This window comes from Capricornis sumatraensis, chromosome 4, assembly GCF_032405125.1.
Source record: "Capricornis sumatraensis isolate serow.1 chromosome 4, serow.2, whole genome shotgun sequence".
NCBI lineage: Eukaryota > Metazoa > Chordata > Mammalia > Artiodactyla > Bovidae > Capricornis > Capricornis sumatraensis.
Window position 1 is genome coordinate 108,003,693 of NC_091072.1, and position 16,450 is coordinate 108,020,142.

General features: G+C 33.9%; 1 protein-coding gene across 1 annotated transcript in view; it reads right to left on the bottom strand.

Annotated features, from left to right (window-relative positions):
- BLTP3B (bridge-like lipid transfer protein family member 3B) overlaps positions 1-15,827 on the bottom strand; it is a 53,831-nt gene extending 38,004 nt beyond the window's left edge. Inside the window, exons 1-8 of the mRNA XM_068971474.1 lie at positions 15,802-15,827; positions 13,957-14,119; positions 12,833-12,871; positions 11,414-11,505; positions 7,364-7,553; positions 6,391-6,531; positions 5,135-5,305; positions 314-494 (exon numbers count right to left, since the gene is read on the bottom strand). Of these exons, the coding sequence (XP_068827575.1) occupies positions 314-494; positions 5,135-5,305; positions 6,391-6,531; positions 7,364-7,553; positions 11,414-11,505; positions 12,833-12,871; positions 13,957-14,119; positions 15,802-15,827 (1,003 nt within the window). The remainder of the gene's footprint in view (positions 1-313; positions 495-5,134; positions 5,306-6,390; positions 6,532-7,363; positions 7,554-11,413; positions 11,506-12,832; positions 12,872-13,956; positions 14,120-15,801) is intronic.
- Between the last annotated feature and the right edge of the window lie 623 nt (positions 15,828-16,450).

Here is a 16,450-nt window from a genome sequence, read left to right on the forward strand (position 1 = left end):
AATTCAAAGGCAAGTCTAATTTTTCATTATCTTCTAAGGATGTCAGTCTTTAAAAAAAAAAAACTAATTTTACCATTAGCATTGATAGCTAACAATTAATTATGTTGAGGCACTAAATAGCAAAGCAAAATAAAATTTTATACCAGTATATAATCCTTAAAATTATACCTTTCATCTATGTATCTCAATAAATGACAAAATTATGACCAGTTATTTTAAGAGTACAGACTATTCATTACATATGAAAAACAATCCAGATGTACATTAAATTTTAGAGAAAACCAAAATTGTTTCAAATAGCAGTTTTTATTACCTTTTTCTTTAGCATGAATATCATCACATATGTGTAGATCTAGATGAGAAATCACTAAATGATGGGAGGTTTCTTTAACATCAAAGTCACTGAACAGTTTCACAATTGCGTCATTTAGATCAGGAGCATTTGAAGTCTGTGGTGTCTTCGCATGCTGGGTAGATGGGGCTACCGCAGAGCTCTAAAAGATTTAAAGCTGCCTTGTCACTGGAAGTTAAATATTTGTCATTCCCCACTCAAGAAATCTTAAATATTTTTAATAATAAAGTCATAAAAAATAAGCAAATACATTTTATTTTGCATTAGTAACTAAGTTTCCCTAAAATATTTTCTAGATTATATAGGAATAAAACTAAAACCTAAAAACTAGAGAACCATAAACAATCTGAATATGAACCTAATCTGTTTTAGTAAATATCTGAATAGCTATATTCACATATTTATAGCCCTTCCTGTTTGAGAAAATATATTTATTAACTATTAAAGGCAGCTTATTTAAATATTATTAGTTCTATATATTAAAAATGAAAAAAATGCAAGCCCTGTGTACATTAGCTACATACACTATTATATGCCCTGAAGAAACAAATAGTTACTTTGTAAGACCACTTGTAATATAATTTAGTACCACACGTGCCCTTAAGAGGTGTGGTATGTCTTCTGAACTTGAAGAAGCCAGAAAACAGCAGAGGTTTATAACAGTTTGTGAGTTCACATTCTTTTCTCCCCGAAGAGAGAAAACATAGTATACTGCTGAAGTACAAAGACATTTGTGAACGTTCAATAGCTTAAAATAATTCTATATATATAACTATACTATGAGATGATCTGTATATCTGTTAACCATAAAACTATACATGAAGCTTTGGTAACAATTAAAAGAAGACCATATTTGTTATTTAAAATATTTTTAAACTTTCTAAGAACAATTTGTTAACAAAAGTATAGTAATTTACAGAAAATTAAAGTACTATATACACAGCTTATATACAATACATACCTTCTTCATAGTAAGAACTATAATCATACTGTAAAAAGAATTTCAAAGTGTACTCAGTAAATGAGAATCTCGATGAAAATGACTGGGGCCACATTATTTAAAGGAAAACAAAGATGAAACAGTTGTGAAGCCTTAAATTCTAGGGATTCAAGTAAGCTTTTTTACTAATTATTAAACTGATTTTCATCAGAAAAATCACTTTTTCTTATGTTTTCCCCCATCCACCTTTAAAGCTTTACAGACTATTTATGTCTATGATGGTAATATTTTGAAAGAAAACACTCTCCTGTATTGCTTTAATTATATTTCCTGTCTTTCATCAAGATAAATACTGATACAGATAAAAACATAAGCATTAATCTCCCTACAAACTCTTTTCTTCGAACTAAGGTACATTCAGGCTTTTGGATGCTATTTGTAGGGGGGGGAAGTGGGCCACTATAAACTCTTACCTCATGAATAATCTTTAAAAAATTCTCAATGTTCAAGTTCGCAAACCTCTCAAGTTCTAAGCTGAGCAAAGGAACACAACTACTTCACTCTCTAATGCACACTCTTGGCACCTCAAATGACACCTAAAATAGTGATGTGACAACTACCATCGAAGAAAGAGACTCCGCAGCAATGTCAACGCTAAGTGTAACTACTAAAAATATTAAGGAGCGACCAAAAAAGACTAACTACTAATGCCATGGAAGAAAACTATAGCCATTTGCTACTACATCCTTTCTAAACTATGAAATAATGCAGATGCTTAGGCAAAAAAAAATCTGTACGGAAATAACTCAAAATGCTAACACTGGTTTTGTTATGGTAGTAGCATTATAGAATTTTGTCCTTGTTTCTCATTTTCTAACCTGTATCTTTATATAGCTTCCTAATCTATATTCTATTTTATATAACGACATCTATCTACATATTGCATAAATAAGCTATAGTAACAACACTTTGTCTATTGATGTTGTCTAACATCAACACTTTGTCTATTGATCTTTCATTTCAATTATCATCTCTGTTAATGACATCCTAAATTATAATACACAAATCGTCATTGCAAGCTTTAACAGGCTAGTGTTATGGTGGTAATACTGCAAAATATTACCTCCTGTACTTCCTCAATTATTTTTTTCCACTCCAAAATGGAACTCATTATTACCTTTTCTTAGCCTTATGTTCCCTAATCAAACCTGCTTCCTTCTGTACTTATTCTTCTGGTTAATGGAATTACTAAATATTCAAGAAGTTTTCAATTTTTCTCTCTTCTCTATCCTCAACTGATAAAACACTCAAATATCTTTCCCCAATTTGGCTTGTTTTTTCTTCTTTCAAACCATTACTAGAGATCCAAGTCTACCCCTTCCCTAGAGTGGCAGCCTTCCTACTCTTCAATCTACCCTCTTATAATATCACCATGTCATACTTAACTTTTGTTTCCTATTTAAAAACTTCCATTGACTTCTATATGCCCATGGGAAAAGTAAACATATAATGCCCGTCATGTCTACTGGCCACTTCTGCTTAAACTCAGGCTAGTTCCCTAGGAAAACTCTATTCTATGCTATGATCCAGTACTCAGTTCATCAAACTTGTAAAATTAGATTCCCACACAGAATTATATATGAAGACATCTTATTGGATAAATATTAATTATTTGGTAGAATGAAACAGGATTCACCATCAATTCTGTTTTTATAGCTTAAAGCTCTGGGAAACTTTGTTCACATCAATAGGTAGGCTGGAATGAAATCAACTTTATTTTAGCAAAGCAACGTGATCCTTTGAACTCTTTCAAGTTACATGCCAGGATTCACATAGTGATCTACTGTAAAAAAAATTATTTTTAATAGTCTAGCAGCAAACATTTATTAAATCTTCCTTCAAACATGTTGAAAGCAAAGAAGTGGAAATCACCTAATGTGTTAGTTTGTCACTGGTCATTCACATCCTACATGGACAGCAATATTTCAAATTGCCTGTCATTTCCCATAGATTTTTGGGTCAAAACCCTCCTGTCCGCCTCACCATGCACCCCTGACAAATCTATCACAGTGAGAACCACGATGAGTAAGAAGAATGCTTTTCATTTGTAAAGTAGGATACTAGGATAGGCGTAATTACGGAACTGGAAAACCAGACTGACATCTTAACACAAGAAAGAGTATACATCAAAATGAAAGATGTGAAACAATTTTCTTAAAACGGGAAGCTGTCACATTCACAAGGCATGTGTATGTCACTCCCAAAAATAATGCTCTAGTAACACTAAACCTCTTATCTTTATCAGATAATACCATGCTCTCTATCACCATTCCTACTTATGTAGATTCTATTTCCTCATTTGAAATATCCATTTTCTCACCTGTAAACTCCTACTCATTTTTCAGACTTAACTTCATTATCCTCTTTGTGAAACCTTTCCAAAGTCCATCCACAAGCAGTTGATTAAAACTTCTCTATCCTTCAATAATCTCATCCCTCTTTTTTTTGGCTGCTCTGAGTCTTCATTGCTGTGTGCAGGCTTCCTCTAGTTGCAGTGAGCAGGGAGCTACTCACTATTGTGGTGTGTGGGCTTCTCATTGCAGTGGCTTCTCCTGTTGCAGAGCACAGGCGCTAGGCATGTAGGCTGCACTAGTTAGGCTCACACGCTCCAGAGCATAGGCTCAGTAGTTGTGGTACACGTGCTCAGCTGCTCCACTGAATGTGGAATCTTCCCAGTTGTTCTTGTTGTTCAGTTGCTCAGTTGTGTCTGACTCTAAAGACTGAAATCCCACAGGCTGTTCCATCCATGGGATTTACCAGGCAAGAATACTAGAGTGAGCTGCCACTTCCTCCTGGACCAGGGATCAAACCCACATCTACTGCACTGGCAGGCAAACTTATCCACTGTACCACCAGGGAAGTCCCTCATCCCCATTTCTAATTCTGCACTCTAGCATTTATGTTGGACTGCAATGATCTGTTTTACATTTGATTCCCCATTACATTCCGAGCTCCTTGAGGGCAGGTTAAGACAATATTTATTTTCACATCAGCAGCATCTAGCCCTGCACCTGATGACAAAGCAGGCAGGCAGTAAACAATGACAATTTGACAGGCACAATAAAGCCTAAATTACCACGTGTCAGCCAGATCACCAACCAAGTATGCATCTAAGATGTAATTATTCTATTTCCAATGACATAATTCACAGAAGTATGATTTCACAATATCCACTAAGTTTTTATTGGACAGATATAAAAAGTCAATCGTATTCATAAAATTATCAAAAGACACTACACACTGGGATTTCCAATTTCCCTTCTACAAAAATCTTCATGTTAAATTCTCAGTATTTAGTACTAGGAAAGGTTAGAAAACTTTTTCTTTTTAGGAAAAAAAACTAGTAATGCTTCTGATTTTAAGAAAGTGATCATTATAGCTTCCTCATTTTTGTCCCAGCCATCAGACAATTCTAATAGCTTTATGTTCACCTTCAGCAATTCCCTAGGGCTTTTATGTCAATCCTTACATTCTCTCCCTTGACTATAATTACCTAGGATTTTTTCTTTTGGACTTTAGTAATTTTTAACTACTGTATTTTTTTAAATTTCCTGAAAATACGTATTTATAACAGCAAAATACTTTTATGTTATCATTAAGCACAAGACCAAGCACAGACCTGCAAATAAGATATGTACTATATAGACAGAAATATATTTGATATATAAGAAATTTTAAGTATTATAATCTATTTCACATAGAGAAAACAACTAACCATTCTGGTTTTTAAACCACTTACATGTAAAGTGAAGTGTTTTTCCTATTAACATTTAAAAGCATACCTGTGTAGGTTCAGGAGCCATACTCTTCCTCTGTTCTGTTGATTTTTCTATTGCTTCACTAAGAGATTTTGCATATTGTACCATAGCCTTCAACTGGGAATCCGTTAAAACCCATAATAAGTCATCCAATATTAGAACTAACTTTGTTGCAATGACATTGCAGTCCTTTAACTGTCAGGGAAAAATTATTCATAAAATTAAGCCAAGTAATAAAACTTAGAATGCACTTATATTTTTTAAAAGTTAAAATTTTTTCAATGATTTAAATAAACGCTTCCTTTATCACCAAATATTTGTTGAGTTCCTATAATATGGAAGAAATATTTCCTAGTATTGGAGATACAGTGGTAAAAAAAAGACTGACAGGTTCCTTTACCTTAACAGGCACATGTTACACAGGTATAAGCATTTATATAATTTAATTCTGCATGTATAGCTAAAATCATGTAATTACCAATGTTAATGCAACCCCAACTGACCACTGAACAATGCAGGGGTTAATGCATAAAACTTATAGTTGGCCCTCTGTATCCAAGGTTCCTCCATATCCAGGGTTCCTCTGCATCCTCGGGTCCAACCAACCTGGACCATGCAGTACTGCAGTATATGCTATTGAAAAATATCCACATATAAGTGGACCCATATAGCTCAAAACTGTGTGGTTCAAGGGTCAACTGTAATTCTAGCAGAAAAGGAGGCATTAAAATTAATTAACTAAAATGCTATTTTAACCACATTTCACAATGTTTGTATTAAGTGGCATACTCTGAAAAATTCTTTCAATTGAGCCATGTTTTTTAAAAAGTGATTACCTTCCCACATTAGATTTCATCAAAGTCTATGGTGGATTTTCAAATGTTGACATCCTTAAGCAGCTATCTTCCATATTTATCTAAATATCCAGTCATATCTTAATAGCCTTCTAAAACTAGTAGTTTTGGTTACTAATAGTGAAGACTTTACTGTTTACCCACTCCTGAGGAATATTCAATAGGAGACATAAAATTATAAAAAAGCTACTATTCAATAAATATTTTGTAACTGAGAAATCTATTCAATTTATCAAAAATAAAAATACTAATATTAAACCTAATGCTATCATCACACCAGATTTCTTCAAATATTGCTTGAGGTACTATATTTCCTTTTATTTTGCACTGTTTTAATAGGCCAATATATCACCTATAAATAATTTAAAATTTTTCATCAATTCCAATAGTTAGCACATGAATCAAAAGGCAACCCTGTTAACTTACTCTTCTTTTAAGTGTGACTCTGATTTTTGATTGGTTGGTTATTAATCGAACAGGAGCAAGCATAATTTCAAGATGTGAGCTTTGGGTAGCATCTGCCTCTATTCGAATCATCTGCCAATTTATTTCCTTAAAGGTCAAAACCTAAAGGGAAACCAAGAGATTAGTTTCACAAACACAAAATGGAATAAGAAAAAATGTAGATTTATAAAAACAAAACAAAAAAGTTGTTACAAAAATGTATCTTGTGGGATTTCTCTGGTGGTCCAATTGTAAGAATCCACCTTCTAATTCAGGGCACATGGGTTCAATTCCTAGTCGGGGAACTCAGATCCCATGTGCCATGAAGCAACACATGTCACAGAGCAACTAAGCCCCTGGGCCAATTAGAGAAGCCTGTGGGCAGCAACGAGTGAAGACCCTGTGTGTCACAACTCGAGAAAAGCACTCATACTGCAGTGAAGACCAAGTGCAGCCAAAAAAGAAAATGCATCTCTTCACAAATTTTCACATGATATTCTAGATCTATTCATTATGCTTTAACTTTTAATTATATACTTTCAAATTCAGTAACACATCTCCATAATTATATTCATCATCTGTAAAGCTGCTGACACTTTTATTTTAAGTAATTTAATTTTAATATAAAACACAAAGAACATCTGAATTATGTAACCAACAAGAATTTAACAAAACATATTTTAATTTTGTAAATTTAAAATTCAATTCTGAGTAGCTTAGAAGTTAAAATAGGACTCATTAACTCTGTAAGTTGAAAGACTACAGTAAAAACATTAAAAATGTACATTTTATAGTTAAACAAAAATAATACAGAGAAAAGTATAGTTTACAGAAAAAAGTAAATCTAGTAGTATGTGAATATAAGCAACCATAAAAAGTAATTATTTTAAATGTACCGTAATATTAATCAATGCTAAAACATTTTTAAACAAATAAAGAAAAACTGAATCTTTACCTCTCCTCTCTGTGGATCTTGAATACGAGTAAATCTTAAATCTCCATGTTCCCAGTTTGCATTTACACTATAGATTCTTAGCTGGGAAAGTTCAAAGGAGGCATTAAAGGCTTTTGCTCCAATGCGAATGACAATAGAATTTACAGAAACAGTAATTCCTTCAACTACTTTTTCCGCAAAGCCATATTCACTGGGAAAACACAGCAAAATATAATGCATTAAAGCCAAAAACAAATCATTAAAAGTGAAGAAGTTTTCCGTTAATATTCTCACACAAGTATACAAATTGCCATATTACTCATTTTTGTTTAATAAAATGAATTTTTGTTAAAACAGTCTAGTCTCGTTGCATGCAAGTTACAAAAGAAAATGCTATTTCAAAATGTTAAAGGTTTTTAAAATTGGTCTCTCTAAATTATTATAATCGCCATCCAAATTTGTCTGCTTTAAAAAGCATTAGTGTAGAGAACTGGCATCAATAAAGTAAATAAGATGGCTAAATTCCTGACACAAAGAAGGCTGTAAAGGCCAACTGGAATATAATCTCGCAGTTTAGGGATAAGGCCAGAAAAAGTTCACATTATAGAATTCAATTCAATAAATATTTACGGAGCATCTACTATGTGAACAATGCGAGGACCTAAGAAAACCAAAACAGAGTTGTGGCATTATGGGGCTTGAAAGTTACTTGGGGAGGAAAAAAAAAAAAAAACATATCCTAGTAACTGAAACATGAGAGAGTTTGTCTTTAGGTGCTTTTTTAAAAGGAATCACTGGTATACTCAGTAGAGGAAGAAACTGTTTATAATTAATGAGAAATATATCCAGAAAAGAAAGATGAACTTTTCTCAAGGAGAGATAAGAAGGAAGGAAAATCTTAAAACAGGGAAAAGCACAAGCAAAGAACAGAGAAACGATAAAGGTCATGTTTCAAGAATAAGTATACATGTATATATATTTAAGTATATAAGTATGGCTGAGTCCCTCTGCTGTCCATCTGAAACTATCATAACATTGTTAATCGGCTGTACTCCAATATAAAATAAAAAGTTTTTAAAAATGGTAAGTACAGCAAGACTTAAATACAGACTAGACTATCGATACATTTTTGCAGGGGGGTGGTGAAAGTTTTTGCAAAATTGGCACCTTACTTCAATCATGACCATTATTCCAAAATCTGTATCAGATTTATTGCTGAAACTTAAGACTATAAAATTCAAATGTCCATCAGATAGCTCTACTTGGCTGCTTCTCATATATTTCAAAGCCAACATCCATAAAGTGAGGTCATCACTTTTACCGATCATGCACATTGTTCCTCTATACCTGTTACGCTTCTTGATTTACTATCCTAATGAATAAATAAAATTACTTATCTTTCCTAAAATTCAGATGACTTATCTTTTAAATCAGGATATACTTTGTAGCTTACATTAGGACTGTATGAAATAATGCTTAAGAAGCAAGAAGACCATCCCTGGACTCATGATGCTTTAAAAGGTGTTTAAGTATTATTTGTAGTATTATAAATAGTAGTATTCCCAAACATGTTTGGGAACGCATATACACCCGTGCTGGATTCATGTCAATGTATGGCAAAACCTATACAGTATTGTAAAATAAAGTAAAATAAATAAATAAATAAATAAATAAATAGTAGTATTATGGTATTATTAATACTATTAGAAGTCTATGAGCCTCAGTTTCCTCACTTGTAAAATGAAAATAATAGCTATTTCAAAAGGTTGCTGTGGTCTTTAAGCAATATGTTATTTGGGAAGAGTTATTATGACCCTAAGAACAAATATTGGTCACTTAGAAATATTTCTGGAGTTGGAGGAATATTTTTATAATAATCTGAGAATACCCTTTGGAATATTCAAACCCATCTACTCTAATCTATGCACATTAAAAAGTTTTACAATTCTATTGGAGGATTTACCATCAGAAGGGTAAAGGCTGAATCAGTGACTAAAGTCTACATCTTTCTGATTATATCATCCAGTATAAACTAAATTTCAGTTTACAAAAATCTGAGTTTGGTTAATCTCTACATAGACATCTATCTCCATGTGAAGTGAAAATCAAATCCCTGAACTTACAAAGTTTACTAAACTACCAGTCTATGGGAGCACTGTTGGCTTACAGGTCCTACAAAGAAGGAAGGGCCAGCCTATTCATTGTTAATTTCCCTCTATTTTAATCTCTTAGCTAAAAACAAAATCAAATGGATCTGTTTTTTCCTAAATTGCATGACTATAAAGAATTGAAGATATATATTCATATTCTTGACAACCATTCTATGAATCATTCTATGAACCATTAATGAATCATTAATTTCAAAAAAGGAGCCTAAAAAACCCTGTAGATTTTTATAAGCACCCTAAATGACTTACAATTTGGCAAGTGCGGAAAACATAGAAATAGATTAACACACAAAGCCAAAATTATAAAGCTTGTTGGTACTATAAAAACATCAATCAGGAAATATAATGTCAACTGCTTAGCATACAATAATACCTAATTTGTGCCACACCTAATTAAATCATTTGTTTATAACAACTTTCCTGATCTACTTTTTCCCTTTTAATAGTCTTATAAACATCTCAGTTTTTCTCCAATATTTCTGACTAGCCGATTTTAAGATCAACTGCTCCTACCTGGGCTTCCCTGGTGGCTCAGCTGGTAAGCAATTCACCTGCAACGTGGGAGACCTGGGTCCGATCCCTGGGTTGGGAAGATCCCCTGGAGAAGGGAATGGCTACCCACTCCAGTATTCGGGCCTGGAGTTTTCCATGGACTGTATAGTCCATGGGGTTGCAAAGAGTCAGACACAACTGAGCGACTTTCACTTTCACCTTTTTCTCCAATATTTCTGACTAGTCAATTTTAAGATCAACTGCTCCAACCTACCTTACCTAACCTGAAATCATAATCTAAACTTTAAATCTCAAATTACTGGAAAATACATAGACTACAAAAATGTTAATGTGAAAGCTCTTTTCCCCATCACTATTACCTATAGTCCAAATATAAACTGTATATCTGATAAATCTGGCTTTCAGTCAGCTCTCAGCAGTGGATGGATCACCATTCGATTCCCATGTGAAAAGTCACTGATCAGACTGTAGGTATTCTCACAAAATGCATTAATATAAAGATGGTTCAACCTTGGTAAAAGAGAAGGAAAATGTGAGAGAGAGTATGTGTGTGTACCTGTATGTGCACATTCAGTCTCAAGAAGAGTTTATCACTGGTTCTACACAGCCCCTAGAATACTGTAAATGTCCAGGGCTGCCATGTTGTACAACTTGAGGCACTAATCACATTAAAATCTATCTAAACTTTTTACATGAAAATCTGTATCACCCAAAAATAGTGCAGAAAATCTGTTTTGAAGAAATTATGTATAAAACAAGATTCAAATTTACTGAATGCAAAGATAAATAGGCAAATTTTTAAGTATCTATTTTTTAAGAACCATTCTAACTTCTCAAGATGGCTTTGTGAAATGCTCTCCTTTACTTTGTGAAATGCTCTCCTTTACAGGCTTCTACTTTATTAGCATCTGGTTTTTATCAAAATTCAATCTGTATAAAGTGTGAGTATTCTATATTTAATGAATTTTAGAGTAACCCAAAAGGTCTATACTTTTTTAAGGCATGAACTTAACTCTTAAGAGTCATAAAAGAAAGGTCCACTGATGCACAGAACAAATGTTAAGCAGAGAAAGTGCTCAGAGACCAAATAAGAGACTATCTGATTTATAGAATGCCTAAGCTCTTCTTCCATTTTCTGCTGCTGTTCTGCCTTTGACTGATCATTATTATTTAATATCAAGGAAAGCAAGATGAATGAAAGAGGCTAAAAATCAATTCCACTACTTTTGCAAAATGTTTACTAAAACTATAAAATGTTTGATGGGAGAAGTGACTGAAATAGAGACTGAGGCTATGAAATTTTATTTTATGTCCTATTACTGCAGATAACAGAGCTGACTATAGAAAAAAAATTCCCTTTGCCAATTATACATATTAATGGATAGCTTACCTTTGTCCTGAAGCAGTTGCAATTGGTGATGGGCCATTTGGGTTTCGTGGTTCTTCACATGTACTCATTTCCATTATTACTTTATCCAAGGACTAATAAAAACACATTTAAAATATAAACGTTAGATATTTTATTTTATGTATAAGGATATTATTTAAGACTACTTTCTCACTCATTTCTTTAGAAGCAAAGAAAATAAAGCAGAGTCATTTTAAATGTCTCTCTAAAGGTCTAAAAAGAGAAAATGCTCAGTCCTTTCTCAAGGCACTTATCTGCTGGAAAAGCTTATTATAGGAGTACAGGAGAAAAAAACTGTAAGTAGTAGCCATATCGGAGAAGGCGATGGCACCCCACTCCGGTACTCTTGCCTGGAAAATCCCACGGATGGAGGAGCCTGGTGGGCTGCAGTCCATGGGGTTGCAAAGAGTCGGACACAACTGAGTGACTTCTCTTTCACTTTTCACTTTCATGCATTGGAGAAGAAAATGGCAACCCACTCCAGTGTTCTTGCCTGGAGAATCCCAGGGACAGGGGAGCCTGGTGGGCTGCCGTCTATGGGGTCGCACAGAGTCAGACACGACTGAAGCGACTTAGCAGCAGCAGCAGCAGTAGCCATATACTGCTGAGACCATCAGGTTTCACAGAAGCATAATTGCTAACCTCAGAATGTACATTACTAATTGATAAATTACTTACTTGTAAACAGGACTAAACAATCTCTAAAAGCTTCTCCCAATCTAAAACCTGAGATTTAAAACATGTAACTATAAAAATATGAAATATACAAAAATACGAAAAAATAAACACTCTCATAATGAAAAAATTCCTCAGGCTAAGTTTTTCTTGAAGAAAGATCACATATCCTTAGTAGTCATCACTAACACATCTCCAGTCATCTCTTCATTCTCTATTTAATGTTGAACTTGTCTGAAACTGCCTTATGTTGTTTACTTGTTCACTGTCAGTCTCCTTATAAAAATATAAGTTCCCTCAGGGCAGAGGGGAAGCATTCAGTAAGTTTTGGCGGAATGAATGAATCAGTAAATGACCAAACAATCAACTTTCCTTAAACAGTAAAGTACATTAAAGAACATATTATATATTATATCAGTAAAAGCAGAAACATAGAAAATCTGGATCAAACTTTATTGAAAGAAGAAGCCCACAGTATGTCAATAAAGAGTTAAAAGATACAATAAAATATACTAACTTAAAATATAATATTCTAGACATGAAGAACTTTAAAGACCCTCTCATTTTAAAGTTTAAATTTCCCATTTAAAGACTGAGAAAACTAAATGCTATCAAAATAGAATGAATGCTAACAAAGCCATAAGGTACGTTTCTAAGGAACAAAATATTAACAGAGTAATTATACACAAATATAAATGCTTATTTCTGAGGCAATTCAGAACTTACCAAACAGATGGGATGTGTTTTCAATTTTGTCCATGGTATCTATAAAAGAAAATTTTTCTTTAAAATGAATCATCAAAAAAGTAATTTAAAACAGTAATCAACACAAGATGTTTCCTTAACATAGTGATAGACATACCAAATTATATCAGATGACTTAAACTGAACAATTCATTTATATTCTTGAAATCAGCTACACCTATTTTATTTTTAAAAAGATTATTATCCTTATTTTCTTGGTCATCTTTTTAAATAAAAATTTCAGGTTCTACTAACATTAATATTATCTAAAAAATAATATGGTTTTTTCTTCAGTTCTGAAAGTACATTTTGATTTTATACTTTAAGAATTCTCGGCAAAGCTTAATCAGTGTTTTGCTCATTTAATAATCTTTTAAATTCTAGAATTCCAGCCAATTTCCTTGTAGATACTCAAGACAAACATAAAAGTGAGACCATTAATGTTAAATGGAAGTAATAGCAAATAAATAATGCTCAAATAAATTCTATAGTAAGGATATTTTTTGAAAACATTTGGGTTTGTGGAAGATAGAACAAAAATTAAAGGTGACCATCAAAGGATATAGCAAACTTTCCACAATCATTTCTGTATCACCCAATTTTAATTTTAATTTTAGCATGCAGTATTTTTACTGAGTAGGCTCTCAAACTAAGCCTAATCTTTAAAACAAAGAAGTGATATGATATGATTAGAGTCAAAGGTAATAAAAAAGCTTAAGTTTTAATAAGCAGGAATAATATTAAAAAAAAAACTTTAAAATTATCAAAATAAGAAACAAATGGGGAAAAGAGACAAATTTTCAAATAAAAGTATAATGTCCAGAATAAGATAACTTATCAGTCCTTATGCCTTCATTTGAAGTAGACTCTACTTACTACAAATTTAAGCTGTCCCATTTGACAACAAATTCTATGAAGAAAACTTAAAATATGTACCAAATTTTAAAAATTATTTTAATAAACTATCAATATTGCTTAAATATGAATATTAAATTTTCAATAAAATTAATAATTAATACAGAAAAGAAAATATTTATTTTAAATGATAGGGATGAAATAAATAAAATGAAAACAGAAAATGCCTTGTACAGATATCAAAGTCTCACCCTAATCGATGCTTTATTACAAAAAACTTTGTTGATAGCAAGCCATGTTGGCAAATCCAACATGTTCTGGAGCACCTCTTCATCCAATTCCAAATTCTTTAGTTCACCTTCTCCTTTAAGGGTACTAAGATTTATCTTGTCAGGAGATAAATTTTTGGTAAATCTGAAAGAGAATATATATTGACATTTATTTTAGTGTTAGTTACTGTACTGCTGAGTCATTCTTGAATATATACAGAGCATTAAGAATGTAATAGTGGACTTCGCTGGTGTCCAGTGATTAAGAATCCGTCTGCCAATGAAGGGGGTGTGGGTTCAATCACTGATCCAGGAAGATTCCACATGATGCAGGGCAACTAAGCCCGTGCACCACGACTACTGGGCCCTCACTCTAGAGCCTATGTGGCTCAACTACTAAAGCCTGCACACCCAAGCTTGTGCTCTGCAACAGCTCTGCAACAGGAGAAGCCGGCACACTGCAACGAAGAGTAGATCCTGCTCACCGCAACTAAAGAGAGCCTGTGAACAATAACAAAGACCCAGTGCAGACAAAAATAAGTAAATAGTAAGAAAAATGAATGTAATACCAGCATGGGCTTCCCTGGTGGTTCAGCTGTAAAGAATCTGCCTGCGGTGCTGGAGACCTGGGTTCAATCAATGCATTGGGAAGATTCCCAGGAGAAGGAAATGGCAACCCAGTCCAGTATTCTTGCCTGGGAAATCCCACGGACAAAGGAGCCTGGCAGGCTACAGTCCCTGGGGTCACTGAAGTTGCTGGGGTCACAAGGGCAGGACACGACTTAGTGAATAAACCACCATCATACATTTAAATATCTTAGAACCAGATACATTCAAGCTCTAGTTCTTATTATCTTTCAAACTTATGAATAATTGGTATCTACTATTTTTCATGTATTATGCAAGGATTTGAGCCAGCCTCTACTACATTTTACTTTGCTATAGATAATATCACAGCAGTGAATATTCTTATTTTACCAACCAATCCACAAGTGAGGTAAGGAAATGCTGTCATTGTTCAGTCACTAAGTCAAGTCCAGCTCTTTGCAACCCCAGGGACTGCAGCACACCAGGCTTCCCCGTCCTTCACTATCTCCCAGAGTTTGCTCAAACTCATGTCCATTGAGTTGGTGATGCCATCCAACCAACTCATGCTCTGTCACCCCCTTCTCCTCTTGCCCTCAGTCTTTCCCAGCATCAGGGTCTTTTCCAATAATTCAGCTCTTCGCATCAGGTGGCCAAATTATCAGAGCTTCAGCTTCAGAATCAGTCTTTTCCATGAATATTCAGGGTTGCTTTCCTTTAGGACTGACTGGTTTAAACTCCTTGCTGTCCAAGGGACTCTCAAGAGTCTTCTCCAGCACCACAGTTTAAAAGCATCAATTCTTCGGCACTCAGCCTTCTAAATTCAACTCTCACATCCATACGTGACTACTTGAAAAACCATAGCTTTGACTATATGCACTTTTGTCAGCAAAGTGATGTCTCCATTTATTAATACACTGTCTAGGTCTGTCATTGCTTTTCTTTCAAGAAGCAAGTATCTTTCCATTTCAAGGCCACAGTCACTATCCACAGTGATTCTGGAACCCAAGAAAATAACTGTCACTGTTTCCTCTTTTTCCCCATCTATTTTCCATGAAGTGATGGAACTGGAAGCCATGGCCTTTGTTTTCTGAATGTTGAGTTTTAAGCCAGCTTTTTCCTTCGTCTCTTTCATCCTTATCAAGAGGCTCTTTAGCTCCTCTGCTTTCTGCCATTAAAGTGGTATCATTTGCATATGTCAGATTATTGATATTTCTCCTGGCAATCTTGAATCTAGCTTACGAGTCATCTAGTCCAGCATTTTGCATGATATACTCTGTGTAAGTTAAATAAGCAGGGTGACAATATACAGCCTTGACCTACTCCTTTCCCAGTTTTGAACCAGTTCATTGTTCCATGTCTAACTATTGCTTCTTGTCCTACATATAGGCTTCTCAGGGACACGTAAGGTCATCTGATATTACCATCTCTTTAAAAACTTTCCACAGTTTTTTGTAATCCACATGGTCAAAGGCTTTAGTGTAGTCAGTAGAGCAGAAATAGAAAACTGACCTTTTCCAGTCTTGTGGCCACTGCTGTGTTTTCCAAATTTGCTGGCATATTGAGTGCAGTACTTTAACAGCATCATCTTTTAGGATTTGAAATAGCTCAGCTGGAATTCCATCACAAAGGAAATGAGATATAACTCTTTAGAAGTAGAAGCAGCAGCAGATGCCACCACAGCCATTCATCATGCCAAGTAGTTAATGAAAGTGCCAAAAGTCACATTAAAGATTTGACCCTGAATTCTAATTAAAGAAAGCAGATTCTCTATAATGATTTAAAAAGGAAAGTTCTTAAACTTAAAAGAACAGACTGAAAATAATAACAGAACAACAGCAAACATTTTCCAAGGGTTTAATGGTACCAGACTCTTCTCTTTGAGTGCATG